Source organism: Anolis carolinensis, chromosome 2 (genome assembly GCF_035594765.1).
Source record: "Anolis carolinensis isolate JA03-04 chromosome 2, rAnoCar3.1.pri, whole genome shotgun sequence".
NCBI classification, from domain to species: Eukaryota; Metazoa; Chordata; class Lepidosauria; order Squamata; family Dactyloidae; genus Anolis; species Anolis carolinensis.
In genome coordinates this window covers 247,399,105-247,421,532 of record NC_085842.1, presented here as the reverse complement: position 1 = coordinate 247,421,532, position 22,428 = coordinate 247,399,105, and the positions used below count along the sequence as shown (strand labels likewise).

General features: G+C 39.4%; 1 protein-coding gene across 11 annotated transcripts in view; it reads left to right on the top strand.

Annotated features, from left to right (window-relative positions):
- Positions 1–22,428, top strand: part of prune2 (prune homolog 2 with BCH domain) — a 134,472-nt gene that overhangs the window by 13,157 nt on the left and 98,887 nt on the right. For all 11 annotated transcript variants that reach the window (XR_001729883.2, XR_001729882.2, XM_016991009.2 and 8 more), the window contains exons 2-4: positions 8,915–9,019; positions 11,027–11,229; positions 13,894–14,057. Coding sequence is in view for 9 of the 11 variants with exons in the window: in XM_016991009.2 (XP_016846498.2) it covers positions 8,915–9,019; positions 11,027–11,229; positions 13,894–14,057 (472 nt within the window). In the remaining 2 variants the exon portion in view is untranslated. The remainder of the gene's footprint in view (positions 1–8,914; positions 9,020–11,026; positions 11,230–13,893; positions 14,058–22,428) is intronic.

Genomic DNA, 22,428 nt, shown 5'->3' with positions numbered 1-22,428 from the left:
AAGAGCAAAATGAGAATTACAGCTCTAGATGTGGGGTGTACATTGATTTTAAATGTGTTTTAATTAAACTAGCAATTAATTGTCCCATAATAGAGTGTTATCCGTTCCCATATCAGTGTACTGAGCAAGCAGCACAGTGACAAGATAAGTTGCTCTGTCTTGGTCCATATGTTTGTGTTCCAAGTTTTCCATAGTTTTAATTGGTTCCCTGTAGAATAACATTTACAAGCATATGGTATGGAAAGTGCTGACTGCATTTGTTATCATATAATGTAATACATTGGTGGCACAGCTCACTTAGCTTTTAAAGGTGATTATGAACTTACTTAGAGTAGACTACGGTGTTCTTAAAAATGACAACAGCAGCCTGAAATGTGTCAATGACATTCAATTAAATACATTGGGTACTTTTTCCATACAGAAAGGTAAAGTAAAAAAGTGATTCCTAAAAGCCTTGACATGAACATTTTGCTGAAATCTATTATATTTCCTCAGGAGAATTTGAAAATCATGCCCAGCATTTCTTGCAACTGTAGTAGTGAAGTGTAAACTACTGGGAAAGTATACAGTGCAGAGATCTCAGCACTAGTATCAGTGGGCACACCATAGTAGCAAATAGCAAAGGAGTTAGCAATAGTTACAATTCTTAACTGTCCTTAGAAAAGATACATTTTTGCGCTATGGTTTCCCTATGTGTTATGGACTGTGGGATCCCTCCCCAGAATGGTTACAGAATGATATGTGTGCTAAGAGAAACATTGATTTCAGATGGCATAAGATGCAGGTGCTCCTGCTTGCGTTTTCATCCCATTCTGCAATACAGGATTTAGCTCAAGATTATGTTTCTATTGTGTGTCTGAGGAATTAGACCTAGTCTATGAAAGCTTAAACTATCAAATTAATTCTTAGTCTCTAAAGTGCTGCAAGATCCATTTGCATTTGCATACTGTATTTGCATACTGATACTTCTTTCAGTATCAGTATTTGCATACTGATACTTCTTTCATGATTGAGATGGTCCAAGTAAGCCATATCATGTTCAGTTGCCTCAGCTTGGCAGGGGCAGTCCACATCAATCCTCTTTTACCCTACTTTGTCATCTACTTTGAAAATGTCCTGGTTTCTCTCATCTCCCGTTTTACTCCTTTGTCTTCAGTTTACTGGAAATTAGAGTCAAAGTACAAAAGCAGTTTGCACTCAATTCATTCAGCAGAGAGGAGACAAGCAGCGGAGGGAGACTTCTGCCCTTACCAACAGGCTAAAGCAAAAGCAAACTGCTGCAGCTGTTTCTAGGCTGATATCAGTTCACCACATAGATCCTGATTTTCATCTGTGACAGCTTGGAATATATGAATACTTCCTACAAAGACGTATACTGCTGCAATCATATTAAATGTAGAATATTTCCTTCATTTTCTGCATTCCTTATATCATATATATCCATAGCAGTACTGTATATTGTTTCTGTAGACTAATGCCTAAAATTTAACTACTATTGTCCATGCATAGCCATACAGAATTCTCACCCATATCGCTTGTACTGGTGTAAACATGTGCACCACATGACGTGGCAATCAAAGAAGCTGAGTGTAAGAGAGAGGTTTCCCTAAGCTGTCTCAGAACTGAAGCATTGTGTACACATTCATGTGTATTTTCTATAGAGTATTGCGCATTATTGGCAGTACACAAAGTGACATTACCTGATGGCTAAGTTAAGAGAGCACATGAAGAGTTGTATAGTTCTCTTTTTATATTTCAAATTCTTCTTTACTAGTGAGAGTGCTGAACAGCTTGATGGTGCTGCTTATTCAGGCTTCCAGTAGAAAGTCATTTTGCTAAAAAAACATTTCCTTGTTCAGTTGTATCAAATTGCATTTTCTTCTTGGCAGGGTGGACAGTCTTTATTTGGCTGGAGGTCATTTCAATGAATTTTTCTTAACCGTTTATAAAATTGTAGTTCAAAAGCAGTTCCCACCTAAGCTCAAGCAGTTGGATGGAAGAGCATGAGAATGAAAACAGTAAGAGGCCAATGGGGCTTCAAAGAAAGCTACCCAACCTTATATGTGTGTGTGTGTTGTGTGTGTGTGTGTGTATATATATATATATATATATATATATATATTCAAGTGTACTCTAGCTATACAAGAATGAAATATCATGTGTCCCCCATGCACCCTGAGAGGTTTGTAACCCTCAACCTCTAATACTCACAGACCAATCTTTTTTTTTTTTTGCCCCTGAAACCTTAATGGGTAGCAGTTCACTCTTAAGTGAGTTGCAGGCTCCCTGAACTTTTTCTTTCTTCCCTCCTTTTTGTCCCTTTCCTCCTTCCTTTCCTTTCTCTTCTCTTTTCCTTCCTTTCTCTTCCCCTCCCCTCCTCTCCCATCCCGTCCCATCCCCCTGCCCTTCCCATTCCCTTCTGCAAAGGGCTTCTGGCCAAAGACGGGCAGGGAGGATGTCAAACTTTATTATATACAACATGTTATGTGTTTCTTATTTTTAAAATTTTCTTATTTGCTGCCACCAATTAACTATTCAGGTTTTTTTAGTTGCCACCATTTAATAACACATAAGCCACATCTTTGTTAGGATGTTCAGAAAATCACACAAATTCTTTAGATGAAGTAAAACAAGAATATGATGTTTATTTGTATTTGAACAGTAAAGATGCGTATTGGTTTCAATAAAGTATTAGGCTTTACTCTTACAAAGAATGGTTCTATAACTTGAATTCTGTGGAAATACGTTCCTTCACACAGGTGTACAGAACAGGTCTATTAAACCCTTTAAAAACCTCTTCTCCTGAGACTTGAAACATCAGCACATTAAACTATAGAGGCTAACTGTAGTTATTAGCCTTTCTTCCTTGAAGTCTCACTTATCCAACACTCGCTTATCCAATGTTCTAGATTATCCAATGCATTTTTGTAGCCAATATTTTCAATACATCGTGATATTTTGGTGTTAAATTCATAAATACAGTAATTACTACATAGCATTACTGAGTATTGAACTACTTTTTCTGTCAAATTTGTTGTATAACATGATGTTTTGGTGCTAATTTGTAAAATCATAACCTAATTTGATGTGTGATAGGCTTTTTCTTAATCCCTCCTTATTATCCAACATATTCGCTTATCCAACGTTCAGCCAGCCCGTTTTTGTTGGATAAGTGAGACTCTACTGTATATTCCTCAAAGAGGTATCTCAGTAACAGTTCCTTTCCTTCCAATCTAAATCTCCAAACCCTCTTCTAAAACACCAAACTCCTAACTTCAAAACTGCAGACTTCTAACTGACTAAACTCTGGCTGAAAAATAGCTCTTACACACCCCCTGGCTCTGCCCATCTCCAGTTGCTAAGCAACTCCCTCCATTTTTTTCAGCCAGTCAGACTGCACTTCCAGTTATGGAGCTGCCTGATCGCTCCTCCCCCTTGCTCTGCTAAGCTTTTACAAGCAAGGCCTGAAATTACCTACACACCAGCCCTGAAAGGTAGGCTAATCCATTACATCTTCTCTTCCCTTCCCTCACACCTCTCTCCTTTTCCGTTTTCTTTCTTCGTCTGGCTTTTTCTTGGAAGTCACAGTCTCTTGGACTCAGAACAAGGTCCCGGGACACACACACACACACACACACACACACACACACCTCTTCCAAAAGAAATATCGTCATTAAATTTCTTGCTTCCTTATGGGGTTGATATGCAGCATGTGGCCTTCACGGCAGTGTGTTAAACCTCATAGTGTAGTCATTTTGTTTATCCTTCCTATTTATATATTGCATTTTTTTAAATTTTGGTGCCCTCACTCCAAATAGAGTTGATTTTGTAGGTGAACAACAATAACAACAACTTTATTTTTATACCCCACCACCATCTCCCCGAAGGGACTTGGGGTGGCTTATATATGGGACAGAAAGTCCAACATACATAAAAGCAGGAGCTCCCAGTGGCACAATGTGCACAACCCTTGTGCCAGCAGGACTGCTGAGAAACAGGTAGCTGGTTGGAATCTGGGAAGAGTGGGGTGAGCTCCCCTCTGTCAGCTCTATCTCCCCATGCAGGGACATCAGAGAAGCCTCCCACAAGATGGTAAAACATCAAACATCTGGGAATCCCCTGGGCATCATCTTTGCAGATGGACAATTCTCTCACACCAGAAGTGACTTGCAGTTTCTCAAATCGCTCCTGACACAAAACAAAACAAAACAACTATAAAAGCAACAATCCATTAAAATGAAACCACCAGTAAAATAAAATGAGAACATCATAAAATAAAACAAACACTACAATTATTTTAAGTTGGATAATGAAGAATATGTTTGTTCCAGATCCATCAAGCCTTATAGGTGCCTTTGTGGTACAAAGCAACAAACATACATACATACTTTGACTTTTAATATATAGACAAATGCTTATACGCCCATGCTAAAAAAACACTGAACTAAGATGATGATGCTTGGCTTTTAAAGCAGAAATTAGACACTTTGGATATCATGGAAACCTGGGTGAACCAGTTGGGTATATTTATCTGGTGGATGAGATAAGAAATTGGTGGTCTTCCAAATGATATTGGACTGCTGTTTTGTCACCATTACCATTAGCTATGCTGGATAGGACTGAGGGCAACAACAGTCCAACAGCATCTGGATGCCACACATCTTTAATCTTGCTGTATAGGAAGAACAGAAAAGGGTATACTGGACTACTATCCCTCTGTATATAAGGAAAGATAGAGAGTCAAACTATAAGGAACAGAAATTGGTATTATGTCCTGCCTATGGACTTCCCATAGGCAAGTCATTTGGGTAATCACCCAAATAGGGGACTGGACTAAATAGATATGTTATTTGATCCAGCCGAGCTCTTAAGTTCTTTGACATTTGCAGGAGAATTCTGCAGCAAATAAGAGCAGCCAGCCCTTTATCCTATTTGTTTATCTTAATGGCTAGAATAATGGAGGCAATGTTCTTGTGTGAAGACAGAGCAAGATCTTAGAGAAAAGAGAGGATGTCCTGTTCTATTCTGTCCAGCTCAATATTAATGTTGGCCAATGACCCATGCAGCTTAAAATGTTGATGAAAGAAGGTTGGCTGGCAGATTGATTAGAGCCAAACAACCCATATCCTTAACTGAAGGTATTTTATTTTTTTCTAGTTTTAGTTTTATTTATTCTTGGTCTCGTAATGAGTTTTGTATATGTGTGTTGTGATAGGAAAATTGGTTATGTTACTGAGGCATTTTTGAAACACTGTTCCCAAGACATGATATTACAGTTTGTTGTAGTAAGTGGAAACAAATGTCATTTTAGTTTGGGAAAATGTATACATGCCACAAGCAATTTTAAAAGCTTAAGCCATATACTCACCTGCTGATGAAATCAACAAAATTAATTCTGAAGATTTTGATGTAATTTCCCACGATTGAATTAAATTCTTTACAAAATAGGTTAAAGACAATTATTGCCATAGTAAATTAAATTATGTATCACTGTATTTAATTCAATACAAAAGAAGAAAATATATAGCCTAGGAGACACACACATGTTTTTTTATGAGCCATAAATTCAGATCTTTATGTGAGTTGCATTCCACTGAATTTTGTAATAATTTGGGAATTTGTGCAGAGGTGTTTTTTTTATCAGTCTGGGAATTCATGGTGGTAGACAGATTCCTTCTAGGCAAAATAAATTCCTCTGGAAGTTTTCTCTGAACTTGAAAAGATAATTTCAAAGTTTGACCTTGCATTATTTTCTAAGAGTAATTGAATGTCTTCAGGCTAAATGTATACTTGGGCATTAGTGGAAGTAGGAAGAGAGAAGACAAACAGAAGTTGCAGTGTAGCCACTGTTCTCTAAAATCCTCGTGATACCAGAGGGCCCAAGGAAGAGGTATTTTCACAGAAACATAGCTACTGGGCACACAAGGGAGAAGACTTTTTCCCCCCCTAGAATGTGTACTGTGTTTAAGAAATACTATCTATCTATCTATCTATCTATCTATCTATCTATCTATCTATCTATCTGTCATCTATCTATTGTCATGCACATGTCAATAATTTAAACTGGGATTCTTTAAGAGAAATTAGTATAGTTAATTGGAAATATAGAAAAAAGAAAAGTGAAAATCCAAAGTAGTAACAGAAGTTTAGAGAAGCACTTTCTAAACTTAATTATTTAGGAGCAAATTTATTTACAGTAGGCCCATCATTTTGATGGGAGTTAAGGGCATAGAACCCTGTAAAGTAAAGGTAAAGGTTTTCCCCTGACATTAAGCCTAATCATGTCCAACTCCATTTCTAAGCCAAAGAGTCGGCATTGTCCGTAGACGCCTCCAAGGTCATGTGGCTGGCATGACTGTATGGAGCACCGTTACCTTCCTGCCAGAGTGGTACCTATTGATCTACTCACATTTACATGTTTTTGAACTGCTAGGTTGGCAGAAGCTGAGGCTAACAAAAGGAGCTCACCCTGCTCCCCAGATTCAAACAGCTGACCTTTCAGTCAGCAAGTTCAACAGCTCAGCAGTTTAACCTGCTGTGCCACCGGGGGCTCCGTAAAACCCTGTGAAAGTGGAAAAACTGCCAATAAAATTGCTGTTTTGTTAACCTACAGGAACATCTCTCTAGAAATCTCTAGGTCCTCCAGTGCTACTTTATGGTTACCTTTTGGCTGAAGTTGACCAGAGAGTTGTGCTGGAAAACATGAAGATTCTTAGAGGGGCCATATTAATCAAATCCACAGAAGTTAAACTCAGAAATATGGAGGGCCAAATGGATTTATTTATTGGCTAAAGAGAGACGCATACCAAAAACAGACCGCAAGCAGGGCAGCATGACACAAATTGTTTATATTTTGTTTGAAATAGTCAATGCTGCAACAGTGGCACCTGGATTACGAGTACGACAGCCTCAGAGAAACAGACTGATATAGAAAGAAAACTGAAAAGTATTAGAAGTATGCTACTTGTGTTTTGAAATGTTTATATGCACCCGTACACACACATATACTGTACAGTAAAATAAAGAACATTTTTAGCTTTAATTGGAAGATATAAGGGTTGACATAATAATTGGATTATTCTGCATTACACTGATGCATCACAGCTGAATGTCTTCCTCACTCTGCATATTTAAGATATCCATCAGATAGCTGGGTTCCCTCCTCGGTAGCCATTCATTGTCCAGAGGAGGTCAGGAGAAAGTTACGGGAGCAACCAGAGGGCAACATTCTGAAGTTCAGAAATGAAAAACACACATAGGATTGGATAGGATTGCCAGTTCACGATTGCCTTAGGCCAGTGGTTCTTAACCTGTGAGTCCCCAGGTGTTTGGGCCTACAACTCCCAGAAATCCTAGCTAGTTTACCAGCTGTTAGGTAAACCGGCTAGGATTTCTGGGAGTTGTAGGCCAAAACATCTGGGGACCCACAGGTTGAGAACCACTGCCTGAGGCCTTGATGTTTCCAGAACAAAATCTGAAATCTAGGGGCAACCCTAGATTTCAGTGATTAAATGTTTTGTATTAGGTACCAACCACAGTTACTCACATCTTGTCATTCTGACACACATGCACACACACAATGTATTTTCTGATGTTCTATCATCAAATGTTTCTCTAGTGGTTGGAAGAGCTTTTGTCCACTTAGAGGTCAGATCTCTCTATGCATCCCTATTGCATGGAGATTTAGTATATCATGTGCACCAAAATATCTTATTATGAGTCCAAAGACAATTGCAATTGATTCATTTGTTTATGCCTGTGATATCTTGTTAGTATTTTCTGCTGGTTTCTGAGCATATTTTAGCATTTATATGTTACCTCTTCTACCTAAATATATTACAGTATTATATTTGGCAAGTGTCTAATGCTTACATACCACTTAAATATTTGAGCATCTTTCAAAGTGATTTCAAAGCATTCCAGGGATTCGAAGATAATTTTTGAATTTGGAAATCTTCATGGAGAACTAAAACCATGGATGAAACAATGACACAAACTGAAATGGATAGATTGACTTTTCCATTCTTCCTTATAAAGAGTTTTTGAAATATTCAAGAATGGCTATGCTTCTTTTCTCTACACTGATCACAGCTAGTTTCTTCGGCATCTCCTTGTATGTCTTGCTCCATTAATCAATCTTCTTAATGTTTTCTTCTGAATCTTTTCAATTTGCTTAAGGGTATCTTTGCACTGTCCCTCACTGTTTTATGTTCTCTTTTGACCATATGGTTTCTCCCTTCTTGGCAGTACCATGAGGTTAAATTATTTAAAACAAGGCCAGCTTGTGAAAATAGTAAGTTCCCCTGTGAATCTCCTATAAACTTTGTTGCAATGTACAGAAATGCCAGACCAAGAGCTGCCCATGGCTTCTTTCATGATGTTTAATTCCATCTCCCATCTCCATTCCCCATCTCCTCAATGCTTTCTGGCCACTAAGCTGGTATAGTTCTCATTGCACTATGGTGATGGTCTCTCTTTGCATTTTTTTAGAGCAGTGGTTCTCAACCTGTGGGTCCCCAGATGTTTTGGCCTTCAACTCTCAGAAATCCTAACAGCTGGTAAACTAGCTAGGATTTCTGCGAGTTGTAGGCCAAAACACCTGGAGGTTGAGAACCACTGCTTCAGAGGATTCCCCCTTGCCCAGTTTGGCAAATCTTTGTTGTGCAAAAGAGGAGGAGACATGGAAAGAGCAGACAAGCCGGAGGTTGACCATTGTAAAAACTATTGTTTTCTTTTTACACATAAACTGGGTTTCTGACTTGATTGGACTCCTTCCATAAATCCCAAATGACAGGACTAAAACAGAGATTGTTTTGGAACAGATGCATTTTTCTCAATATTTAGTATGATAAATATGATAACTTATGTTTTCATTCCTCGTTTATGATTATTTTAATACTACCTTCCATTCTAGAGTCGAAGTAAGTACTTAGATAAAGTGCACGTAGTCCTGGGAAAGAAGTCCTGCGATTTGGATTCTCTTATTTCTGCTTTGACATATGCCTACTATCTTGAAAAGGTAACTATTTTATATTGACATTCTATAATATTTCTGGTGATAATAATAATAATAATAATAATAATAATAATAATAATAGCCCTGTAATTCCTTATCATATGCCAGCAGAACTGCAAGAAGAGTCACTAATAAATTCTGATTTTATGGCTGGGATTAATGTTAGATAATTGCTTTAGATCTTGCATTTTCTTTTATAGGTGTAGGATAACTATTCAAGAATTATTTATTTAGGTCTTCCAAAGTCTAGAAATCTTCCTTCTTCTCTCTATATCTGTAGTCATTTTATTAATTGTCCCATAGAATTAGAATGCACCACTAGCTTGCACAGTGCAATCCTATATATTATGATTCCTTATATGTTTACTATGTAAATTAGATTTCCTTGAAGCTGCAACTATTTCAAAATGTAACAGCTTGACTGTTGACTGGAACAGCTTATTGAAATCATGTAATCTGAGTTTTAAAGGAACTGCACTGGTAGCCAATGTTTCTGGTTTCAATTTAAAGTACTGGTAAGGACACTAAAAGTAGGGATTCAAAAATATTCATAAATGGTAGATATCCAATAATATCAACAAAACATGGTTTATGTTTGCCAAGAAGCTGAGATGAAAAGAATCCTGGAGTGATGAGAATGTTCACAGTTTGGGATTTGTTTTGCGCAAAATTCACAAGTGATTGTTTATTGCAGAAAACAGCTTTTTTCTCTTTGTTGGATACAGCATTTTCTGCAGAAAATAATATTTCTATGCAGCAATATTATTTTCTTTGTGGAAAAGGCTGTTTCCATCATTGAAAATGCTGTGATTGTGAATTTATCCTGTGTAGATTTTGCACACAGATTTTGCATGGCTTTTTCTGTGCAGAAAACTTTTTTGTGTATATGCAGTAGGGCAAAAGGTGGAGTATAAATTGAATAAATAAATAATAAACATGTAACAATAAGAAATGCTATATACTATGTAGAAAATGTGGTTTTCTATGCAAAAACATCGCATATGAATACTGTACAAAATAAGTCTGAAACTGCTAATAGGCTTTGAAAACTGCATGCTCATTACTGCATGTACATTACATCCCCAATTAAAAGTTTGGGGCATATTGAAATGTATATGCCTTCCCAGAAACATAGGTTTACTGAAGGAGTCCTCTATTATGTCTCACTAAGAGTAATGTACTGTTTGTGAACAAGGCAACTTGATTATGGAATGCCTTCCCTGATTGGTTTTGACACTGGTCTCATTCCATTACCATGTTAAGCCTTGTGTTTTTAAAAAGGATTCTGGGGGCTAGTTATTTCATCTGAATCTGTAGATACACATGGTTCAAACTGATTTCAATTTCAGTAATTGTGTAGGTGTTTAGTCTGTTTTTAGAATGTTCAAATCGTTTATATTGTGTTACATTTTAAATAGTTTAAGTTGATTTTTTTTTTAGAAGTTGCCCCAAAATCTTATAATATAGCATGGCTTGGTATGAAAAATAAATCATTATTACCCATATGAGATAGTTCTCCAGTGGTACTACAGCCATCTCATGTGCCCTGCCACTTTGTTGCTGTACCAGATGACTTTTTTTCTGTTCTTTTCCCACCAATGTGGAAGGGAAGAAATGTATCATGTTAGAGTTTGCCTATCCTAGGAGTGATGTAATGGGAATATGCTATATATTGAAACATAGCAGTTTGGGAGGTTTTGGATTTGGGGGTTATGCACTTCCCCATATTTCCCTTGAAATGCCTAGATTTCACCTGTACTGATGGAGCCTCAGATTCAAAACATTCATACCAATTAAATTTTCAGTGTGCCCACTTGGAGAGTTCCAGTACAGTATGTTTTAGCCTACCACCAGGCTTCCCTCACTACTGGTGAAATGGCATACAACCTGTATCTTGTATGCAGGATGGCAACCTTAGAAGCATCATGAATTTCCATCTTACAGATCTGAGGATATGACAATTCATGCTACTGCAATGCTTCCTAATTCTTATGCATGTACTTGTTACAGGTCAGCCCACCCAACATTCTTTGCTTGCCTGTACTGAACATAACAAGAAGAGAATTCTGCTACCATACAGAAACTAAGTTTATTTTGGAAGAGCTGAATATTCCAGAGTCTCTTCATGTTTTTTGTGATGACATCTATTTGAACCAGCTTAACAATGAAGGGAAGCTGTCTCTTACACTTCTGAACAGTAGTGCACTGACAAGGTATTTTACTAGATATTTAATTACTACTAAACTCAGCTGGAATTTTGAAATCCTAGATCTGTATTTAGCTTTTCCTTAAAATCCTTTCTGTGTTCAAGCATGGGAAGGAGACCTGATACTCAGGTATCACTTTCCTTCTTAGATGAAAAGGCTTTGGATTACACAAAGGAACCACCATGCATACAGTCAGCCCTTTACATTTGTGGGTTTCACTTTTGCAGATTTGATTATTAATGGATTTGATTAATATGTTAACTCCTGGAATTTCTAGGTTCTCCAGCATGACTATAAGATCAACCTCTGTCAATGAGGATATAGGGCCCATTCAGACAGGCCCAAAAACTGGGACCTGTCTCTCTCCGGTAAAATTAAATTAATTCAGAGCAAATCAAGGTTTCCCTTGCTAGGAGGGTGTGATGAAATGATGCACCAAATGATGCTCCCTCCATAAACTCCTGGCACGTCATTTCCTTGCACCCTCCTGGCACGAGGAGAAAAGCTATGGTGGCCAGGTAAATTTAACTTTATTTAAATTGGGGGCGTTGAGGTGGTTGCATGCATTCCCAATTTTAATCAGGATGGCATGTAGCCACCCTCCCCCCCAGGAAGGCCTGGGTTAATTTTTTTTTGGGGGGGGGGGAATGGGGACAGCAATCCCAACCAAAGCGAGTTTTTAAAACTGTTAGGGATTCCCCATCTTCAGAAAAGGAAGGGGAGCAGGAAAGTGTTCAGGAATTAGAGGGGGAGTTGGAATCTGAGGAGGAGATTTTGCAAGTACAGTAGAATCTCACTTATCCAACACTCACTTATCCAACATTCTGGATTATCCAATGCATTTTTGTAGTCAATGTTTTCAATACATCATGATATTTTGTGCTAAATTCATAAATACAGTAACTACTACATAGCATTACTGTGTATTGAACTACTTTTTCTGTCAAATTTGTTGTATAACATGATGCTTAATTTGTAAAATCATAACCTAATTTGATGTTTAATAGGCTTTTCCTTAATCTCTCCTTATTATCCAACATATTCACTTATCCAACGTTCTGCTGGCCCATTTACGTTGGATAAGCAAGACTCTACTGTACCTACATTTCATGAAAGACGAAAAGGAAACAGAGCAAAGACGCCGTTCAGCTAGAATAGCTGCAAGAAATTCTAAAGTAATTGGGAACCGCCCTAGGGGCTGCAGCATGCGGGAACTCAGGGCTACAAATCAGAAGCAGCTGTAGTCAAACTGACTCTAATGCTTAAGCCTTTGCTCCCCTTTTACCTGCTTCAAGTCTGTGTTTGGGAATTTACCAGAGACTTAAGAACTGTGTTTGCATTGAGACTTCTTTGCTTTCTTTTGCATTATACAACTGTGTGTGCTGTTCTTTATGTTTGCTGAAGTAAAGCAGTTTTCATTTACTTACCATGTTGTTTTAAGGCTGTTCTTGAGAGACAAATCAGGACAAAAACCCGCTTTGGTGTGGATTTTGGAGCTGTCTGGAAGTGCCCCTAGAGATTCTTAGAAAGGTGTTCTCTTAGAAATTAGTGTGTGTGGGGAGGAAGGGGGAGGTTATTTTCAGTGTTCCACATTTGTGGGGGTCCTGTGGCCCTAACCCCAGTGAATGTGAAAAGCTGACTGTAAAGTATTATATGAATGGTACAGTGTTAGAGTGGCCATCAAGGTCGCTAATTGCAGCCCAAATGTATGAACATGTCAGTCTTCATTGTCTTGCTCCCTTTAGGCATCCTGATTAAAATAAATTAATTAGAAATGTTCAGGGCTGTGATGTAGATTTGGAAGTCCCATCCTTCAGTATTTTAAAACATCTTCTGGACATCTGCAGAGAGATTTCTTGAGCTTTATATACAGAGATCTCCATTCATCTGAAACATGGTAGTGCAGGTTTTTTACTTCAATGGATGGCTCCATCCATAGAACAGCAGATTTGTAGATCCCCTCTTTGTAGATATGCATATGATATGCACAGGTATTAGGGTCAGGGGCTAAATTGCAAGTGCCAACATTGTAGGTGGAATATGTTATTTTGTCCAGAAACCAGATTTTCATTGTGTAGACCAGACTTGTGAATAGGAGTGAGTTAAAGATGTGACATCATTATGACTGAATGCATGGAGCGTCTAGTGCAAACAGATGGGACTAACCTTAACCACTCAATGGCAATATGAATCATCATTCTCTAACATTTTATTTATTTATTTAATTTATATACCGCTCTTCTCCCCCAGGGGGACTCACAGCGGTCTTACACAATGGCAGCATTAGATGCCACAAATAATACAAAATGTCGTAAAACCAGACTTCACATTTTCCAGCTTCACTCTGAAGAAAGCTGCTTCATTACATATCAGCATTTCTTTCATAATGCAGAAACCTTTGGCCAAAAGTTATGAGTACCCATGCATAAATGTATACATAGAATTGGATCTCTAAAGATTTAGCCAAGTATGTAATATCTAGATGTTATCAACACATGTGCTATAAAAGACTACCCCTGCATGTTCCTGTTGGTAATGAATGTTTAAATACCATTGTTTCTTTCAGAATCTGAAATATTTTTTAAAAAACAGTTGCACAATAATTTCTCATAGAGAGCTTAGATAAATAATATTGGATATAAATTAACTTCATAAAACCTTGTTTTACAGTGAAGATAAAAGTTTGGAGTCAGCTGTCGTCAGAGTCATCTGCCCCGAAGCAGAGTGTGATGGCAATCTGGAGTTAGCTGAATCCACTTCCTCTCTAGTAGCAAAAGAGCTTCTTCAAAAGGCACCAGAGTTAATCACTCTGCAACTGGCTCATCTTCTCAGAGGTGAGAGATTGCTCTTTATATTAAATACTGAAAGATTTAATGGTGTGTTTCGGAATCCATTCATGCACAGAGACTATGATCCATTCTTTGATTAACAGTCCTTTTCAAGACCACAGGAAGCTGCATAAAAGAAGCAGGGTGTAAGGGGTTTGTTGAAGACTAACATCATGTGGAATATTTAAAATGCTCATTTAACAATAGGCTTGACTGAAGTGTGTGATGTATCATTAGATAGGAGTGTTAAATACGGATATCTTCATATTGCTTGGACAGTTTAGTAACTCTTATATTGCTATCACCATGTTTCTGGACATTTGTGTAGCATTGAGAAAATAATGCCATAGCACACAACTTATATGATCAAACTTAGAGGATATGTGGTTCCATCAGAATCGTATGCTGAGATAATCTCTCCATTCCCAAAGCAAGACCTAAACAGAAAAAAAATCTAACATCTCTCTAGCCTGGTATTCTGTGACTCATAGGAACTCACCAGGAAGCCTTTGGAAATTTACACATAAAAAGGCACTCTAATTCTTTGTCATGTGTCTATCACATGGGGCTTGAAGACAGGTAAGCATGTTAATGCATAAATACGATGATACATAACACCTGGCTTGACAAAAATACACATGAAAAAAGATCTAGGAGTCTTAGTAAATATCAGTCAACAGAGCTGAATATCAGTCAACAGAGTAATATGGCAGCTAAAAAAGCCAGTGTAATTCTAGGCTGCATCAATGGGAGTATAGTGTTGAGATCAATTGAAGTCATAGTCCCACTCTATCCTGCTTTGGTCAGATCTCATCTGGAATACTATGTCCAGTTCTGGGCACTACAATTCAAGAAGAATACTGACAAGAATGTGACCATAGAAGGGAGACCAAAATGATCAAAGGTTTGGAAGCCAAGCCCTATGAGAAACTGCTTAGGGAGCTGGATATGATGACCTTGGAGAAAAGGAGAGTGAGAGGCAAGCTTGTTTTCTGCTGCTCTCGAGACTAGGACATGGAGCAATGGATTCAAACTACAGGCAGTCCCCAAGTTACAAACATCAAATTTCCAAATGACCTATAGTTAAGAAAGGGGGAGAGACAACAGGAAATGAGAAAAATTTACCCTTCAGAAGGGAAATTTACTCCTAAAAGAGTTATGATGGGGAAAAGGTGTCTCCACTGAAGTTTTATCACCAAACCCTGTTTCCACAAGAAGCCAGACTTTTCAAACCCCAAATTACAGGGACAGAAAGATGTGAAATCTTCTGAACAGGGGCACAGATAGGAAAGCAAACACCACAGGGGTTTTAACTCTTCCCTATGCTATCTAAAACTTACACACACACACACACACAGAGCTGGAGTTACACTTAAAAATGTACCTGTTCTAACTTACACACAAATTCAACTTAAGAACAAACTTACAGAACCTATCTTGTTTGCAATTTGCGTACTACCAGTATAGGAAAAGAGGTTCCTCCTAAACATCAGATAGAACTTTTTGATGGTTATAGATGTTTGACAATGAAATATGCAGCCTTAATGGGTGGTGAAGTCTCCTTCTCTGGAGGTTTTTAAACAGAGGCTGGATGGCCACCTGTCTGGCATGCTTTTATTGTGCTTTCCCTCTATGGCAAGGGGTTGGACTGGATGGCTCTTGTTGTCTCTTCCACCTCTAGGATTCTATTAGCCCATTCACATTCCTGCTTTGAAAATGTTTTTCATCAAAGGAAAAACTCAAGCATTACTTGTGATTTAAAAACTGGAAGGAGAAAATATTTGGTGCTACTTTGAAGCAGATTGTTCTACTTTGTGGCAGTCACCACCATCCACATTTTAAAAAAGAAAAAAAAAGAGGGATAGCCTTTTTGTGCAGAGGGAATGGTTGCAGGAGAATCAGTACCAGCATGGCTGAAAATAGGGAAATGAACATTGGTGTTGCCAAGATAATAATGGCTTTGTGAGGTAGATCTGACATTTAAGTTTGTTTTAATGTTCTGGTTTTCCATATTTTCACTGTTTCTGCAAGTTCAAAACAATATAATTATTTCCGGTGTAGAATTCTGCAAAATCCAAAAGACTCACAGCATATTGAGGCAGGCTCTGCTGTCTGTCAAGACCTACCCCATTTTTTGTTGGGTTCATGCCAGGAGCAAACAATTAGAAAACCTGCCAGAGACCTGAGCCTGTTTCGTTTTATTTCCCATGCGGCATTGACTAGGGGACTGTTGCCAAACTCTGGACCCATTAATTTGCTGAATCATTACATTTTTGGTGGGAGCCAGCTGGCATGGAGATAATTCTGTAAACTGATTGTCAGGTATCTCGGGGTCAGTGTATGCTCAAAAACACCTCCTTCTGTTTATTTGTACAAGGCCATGAAGGATGCCACAAGGAACACAGATTGTAACTCGTAAACACAGGCAAATTTAAATTAGGAGCAGCCTCCCCAATGCCATCACTTGAAACCAATCAGTGAGTGATACAAGATTCATTTATTACTGTGCTGCCTGCACGTTATTGCCAAAAGTTCCCTTTAAAGATCTGGGAAGAAAGCCAGTATTAAAAAAAACCCTACTTCTTTACAAGATGGATGATTCACAGGCCAGATTGTTTGCACTTTTCTTATATGGTCATAAAGGCTAAGTGGATTGCATTGTTGACCTTTGATAGGTTCCAGGCAAGAGACATGAATTTCCTTTTATACACCAGGAAAAGAAACCCAAGCATCAAACACTTTTTGTCCTTCATCCAAGGATACAGTCATACTTCTCTCATCAAACCATTTTGCCTGCAGGCATGATCTAGCAAGCGCTAGCTCTTGAGAGTTGCATAGCAATACTGACTTAGTCTTCTTGTGAAATTCCCAGTGGCAATGGTAACAGGCAACGGTAGGTCTTTCCATTTGCAGCTTCTAATTTCTGTGTAAATGTTCACATGTGTGTCATTTCATTTTGCATTAACATTTTAACAGAAAAAACACAAATAAAAAAAGAACAATACTTATACATACATAACTATGGATATACTTGAACAACAATTACATAACTAACTAAACAATTTCTCTTAATAACATAGTCTACTCTAATTGCACATCACTCTAAAGAATGAACATCTATATATATAAAAGGGTGATGGAATCGCGGCACCGAGCAAAACAACAAAAGTAAAGGCCCCCCAACCTCGAAATTTGACAACATAACCCATCATCCACGCCTCTAGGTTGATACAACAAAAAATCCTGTCAAGAACCTCCATGGGGCCTTAAAAACCCAGCCGTCAGCCTGGCTGGAAGGCCCCATGGTGGTTGGAGGAGGGGCCTCCACGCGGCGGGGCCTGTGACGCCCGCCGAAGAGGAGGGCCGCGAGGCCCCAAAGGTTTTTTTTCCTGCGTTCAGGCCTGCAGAGCCAAAGGTGTGCGTGTGGGGGGCCTTCCATAAAGACGGGCCCGCCGTCCCCCCCGCGGCCTCCTCCATGCCTCACAGGCCGGAGGGAGCCCCCCCCAAAAAAGCTGCCTCAGCCTCCCGCCAGCCGGAGGGAGGCCACGAGGCCCCAAAGGTTTTTTCCCCTGCATTCAGGCCTGCAGAGGCAAAGGTGTGTGTGTGGGGGCCTTCCAGAAAGACGGGCCTACCACCCCCCCCCCCCGCGGCCTCCTCCATGCCTCACAGGCCGGAGGGAGCCCCCCCCAAAAAAGCCGCCTCAGCCTCCCGCCAGCCGGAGGGAGGCCACGAGGCCTCAAAGGTTTTTTTTTTGGACCTTCAGCCCTGCAAAGCCAAAGGTCAGGGGGGGCCTTCCACAAAGTCGGCCCCGGCCACCCCCCCCCCCCCGCTAAGATCCACCTCAGCCTCCCGCCAGCCAGATGCAGGCTGCCAGGCCCCAAGGTTTGGGTTTTGGTTTTTTTTTTGTTTGAGATGGAGGCCTGCAAAGGCGGAGGCAGGGGTGGCTGCAAGGCCAGGAAGCATCCCCCCCCCCCCGCTGTGTCCTGAAGGACCTAAACAGCCGGCGAGGGCCCAGACCTGCCACATGGGCCGGGCCTGGAGAGGCAAACGGCGGCCTAAGGCCGTGAAGGCCTAGGCAGGGCCACTGGGGAGCAGGGCCTTGGCTCCTTGCACCCCCTCCCTCCCCTTTCCCCCTCCTCAGAGGAGGGCCCTCCCTTCCCAGCCTCAGCTGCCTGGGCCTCTCTCTCTCCCCCAGGGATTGTACTCTCAGGCAACAAATATAACACCTAACATTACTGTGGTGTAATAATACAGAACAATAGAATCTATAAAATCAGGACATTAAATAAAGAACAACACTCTGAAAATGGGAATACCAGACAGGAAACAACCAGGGCCAGCTAACACCTCCCAACAAACGATTCCCCCAGGCAGGAAGAAACAATATAATCTCTAAAATCAGGACATTAAATAAAGAACTACACTCTGAAAATGGGAATTCCAGAAAGGAAACAACCAGGGCCAGCTAACACCTCCCAACAAAGGATTCCCCCAGGCAGGAAGCAATCAGGCTTCCAAACAGCAAGGCTATTCAGTGCTGTTCAACCTAACCAAGCAAGATTTCCCCTTCATAGTACACCCTCAGGGTTTCAAGCCATGAGGCTACTCTGTCTCATTTAGCCTGCCCAAGAAAGGATGCCCCTATGTAGAAAGCAGTCAGTCTTTGAAACAGCGAGGCTATTCAGTGCAATTCAAATTGGCTAAAAACCATTTTCCTACAATGCAAGTACCCAGCCTTCCAAGCAGAAAACCTATTCCATTGTATTCCAGCTCACCAAACAAGGATTCACGTAAGCAGAAAACACCCAGACTTTAAGGCTGCAAGGCTATTCACTGCTATTCCACCTGGTCAACAAATGATTTCCCTTCAGCCACAGCAACGTGTGGCCGGGTACAGCTAGTATATACATGAAATGTTTTTAAAAGAGGATTTCCTGTTTCCCTTTTGTGGGGGGGGGGTCGTGAGGGGGGTGTCAGAGAGGTCACCAAAGACCATCAGAAAACACTACGACTCCCAAATGTCAATATCTATTTTCCCCAAACTCCATCAGTGTTCACATTTGGGCATATTGAGTATTCGTTCCAAGTTTGACCCAGATCCATCATTGTTTGAGTCCACTGTGCTCTCTGGATGTAGGTGAACTACAACTCCAAAACTCAAGGTCAATGTCCACCAAACTCTTCCAGTATTTTCTGTTGGTCATGGGAGTTCTGTGAACCAAGTTTGGTTCAGTTCTGTCATTGGTGGAGTTCATAATACTCTTTGATTATGGGTGAACTATAAATCCCAGCAACTACAACTCCCAAATGACAAAATCAATTCCACCGCCAACCTCACTAGTATTTAAATTTGAGTGTATCGGGTATTTGTGCCAAATTTGGTCCAGTGAATGAAAATACATCCTCCATATCAGATATTTACATTACAATTCACAACAGTATGCAAGATTAGTTATAAAGTAGCAACAAAAATAATTTTATAGTTGGAGGTCACCACAACATAAGGAACTGTATTAAGGGGTCATGTCATTAGGAAGGTTGAGAACCACTGCTCTATAGTTTAACATTTTTTCTTCCAGCTTATACTCAGCAAATTATTTAATTCTGCTTGTGTTTACATTTATATTTCCAAAAGTGTACTTTTTTATCGTGTCAGAAGCAAACTGTACATAAAGCTTGTTATTTTAATTGTATGGCTTGAACTACTTGTGGGTTCTCAGGTTCATAGAGATAAAATCCAGATAGAATCCTTAACTGCCAACCATGCAGCTCCTTTCTAAATAATAGTGCCCTTCCTTGCATGGAAGGAGAAAAAAGTTTCATGTTTCTACTCATTGCTCATTGCCTGAGAGTTCTGGTTGCTTGAGTTCCAGTTAACTAAGAATCTACTTTATTTCCAAGTTCATCTTGTGGTCTTATGTGAGAGATCTGACTGATTATTGTAGCATTCCTCCCAGCTGTTCTAGTTTAGCAGGGATAATCCTAGTATGCTTTTGTAACCACACTTTTTCTGCTTCTTTTAAAAGGTCCCACTTTCTTTCTTCTCCTCTCCCTTCCCTGCTTAATTATGTCATACATCAAAGACCACAAATAATTTGCACACAATAAACTCCACAGGTGTAGAATCAGGCAAATGCAAACTACTGCAGCCTCTCCTACATTGGCTGCACTCTGATGTTGCTTGGACACATTTGTCCCACTTTTCATCTGTGAGCCTTTAGACTAGATCTACACTGCCATATAATCCAGATTATCAAAGTTGATAATCCAGATGAGAGCTCTTCCAGACAGGCCCAAAATGCAGGACTTGTCACATGTTTACTGGAGACGTTCAAGTAATGCTTTAGGTAAACTCAAATTAATTTGGAGTAAACTGGATTTTTTCAGTTTACTCCAGAATATTTAAATACCTGGAAAGAGCTGGACCTTAATGTAAGGTCCGCATCTTTCCAGGTTTGGACTTCTACGATCCTAGGGATCAATCCCCACAGCCATTCCAATTCTTTGGACTCTAAGAGCCTGAGGGAGCAGGATGGCATCTCCACCCACCCCTCCCAGTCCCCATTTACCCCCAAAATATACATGAGGGGCCTTTCTGTATGCTTAGGCCCCTCTGGTGAAAGCTCCTGGCGTGTTGGGAGGTTGGGGGCAAGGAGAACTCTAGGGAAAGCCTGGGGTGTGGGGAGGTGTGGGGCGTCAATCCTGGGCTAAAGATCAGGAGCTCACCCTGATCCGGGCTTTGAGTTGTCAACCTTCTAGTTGGCAAGATTTACTGCAGCTTGGTGATTAACCTGCTGTGCTAAAGCCCAGCCCTCCTGGGACTGAGGCCTGTCTGAAAGGACTCTGTGTCTACACTGCCATATAATCTAGTTGAAATCAGATAATCTAGATTTTATATGGCAGTGTAGATGGGGCCTTAGGGTATGCTGTTCAGACAGAACACTAGACCAGATACAATTTTAGTCTGATCCAGAAGGATTCTTCCAATATTCTGATTAGTTACCTAGTTTGAAAACTTTTTGCCAGAAGCAGTTTCACAACCAGTCTCTATATGTAGCAGAATAATTGTTTTTTTATTATTCTCTCACATTCCCCTCAGGTTTCTGGAATGTAATCGTTCTTCCATATCTGCATTGACAATCTGCAATTAAATTGTACTTTGGGAGAACAAGCCTAGGTGTTGGCAGAGTTACAAAAGGGTCTATGTAACAACTGCTTTTTTTAAGGTCATACCTGAGTCTTTCCCACAATGATATTCACAGAGATTGATTAAAAAAATAAAAATAAATTGATGTTTAATTTTATGCATTGCTTTTTTTGTCATTATCATATACAACCATTGTCCTTATACCTAACATTGGCCCATTGATGATGGCTGACAAGTTCCATTAATTTCATTGGGGCTGTAGTGGATAGGATTCATATTGTATGTCACCACCTTGAATCCCTATATTGGGAGAAAGATGGGATAAGAATAAAGTAAACAACAACAAAAGTTATAAAATTGTAATGTGGTCTACGTAGTGCCAATATTTATTGCTCATCTTAATGGATATTATGAATTTATTTGACAAAAAGCCGCTGTGCAATTATTGCTCAATTTGTTATCAATTGTTTAATTACATTGTGATGACAAGTGATAAATTAAAATAAAATTAATCAAATAACTGTACTGTAGCTGTACTGAACCATAGCTGTCTTGATCATCTTATTTCTATCCAATTAGGCTTACAAATAAGCACTGATTTTCTAGTCAGATTTAATTCTAAACTAATGAGCCTATGTTGCTTTAAAACTTGATTGCTGTTACCTATTCCTTTACAATGGAAGCCAACTGCTTTAATTTTATAATTCTCCAATCCCTTTTAGTATAATACCTTTATCATGCTAACCAAAAGAGCACACAAATGTATGTGACCTCATGGCCAACATCACTAATTTTGCTTCTTGTGTATTTTATAATATGATGTCTATTTTTAATTTTTAGTACATTTTTAGAAGTTCATGGGCCAACATAAGTGAGCATTTAGCAAGTGAAGCAACCATCATTGTGCAATCAGCAGAAAGTAAAAGGTAGTTAGGTTATTGATGTTATACTCAATATTAGGTTTAATTTGATGTTAGGTTTTTAACGCTGTATTCATATGTGGGGTCTTGTTGGGATTTTATGCCAATTTATCTGTTTTTTGAAGGCTTTGAATGTATGCCATTGTTTGTTGGAATCTGCCCTGGGTTCCTTCGGAGAGATAGGGCGGAATAGAAATAAAGTTTGATGATGATGATGATGATGATGATGATGATGATGATGATGATGACTGAATTCAAAAAACCACCTTCACATTTTGAACAATCATCAGCATTGGTATTACATGTGGAT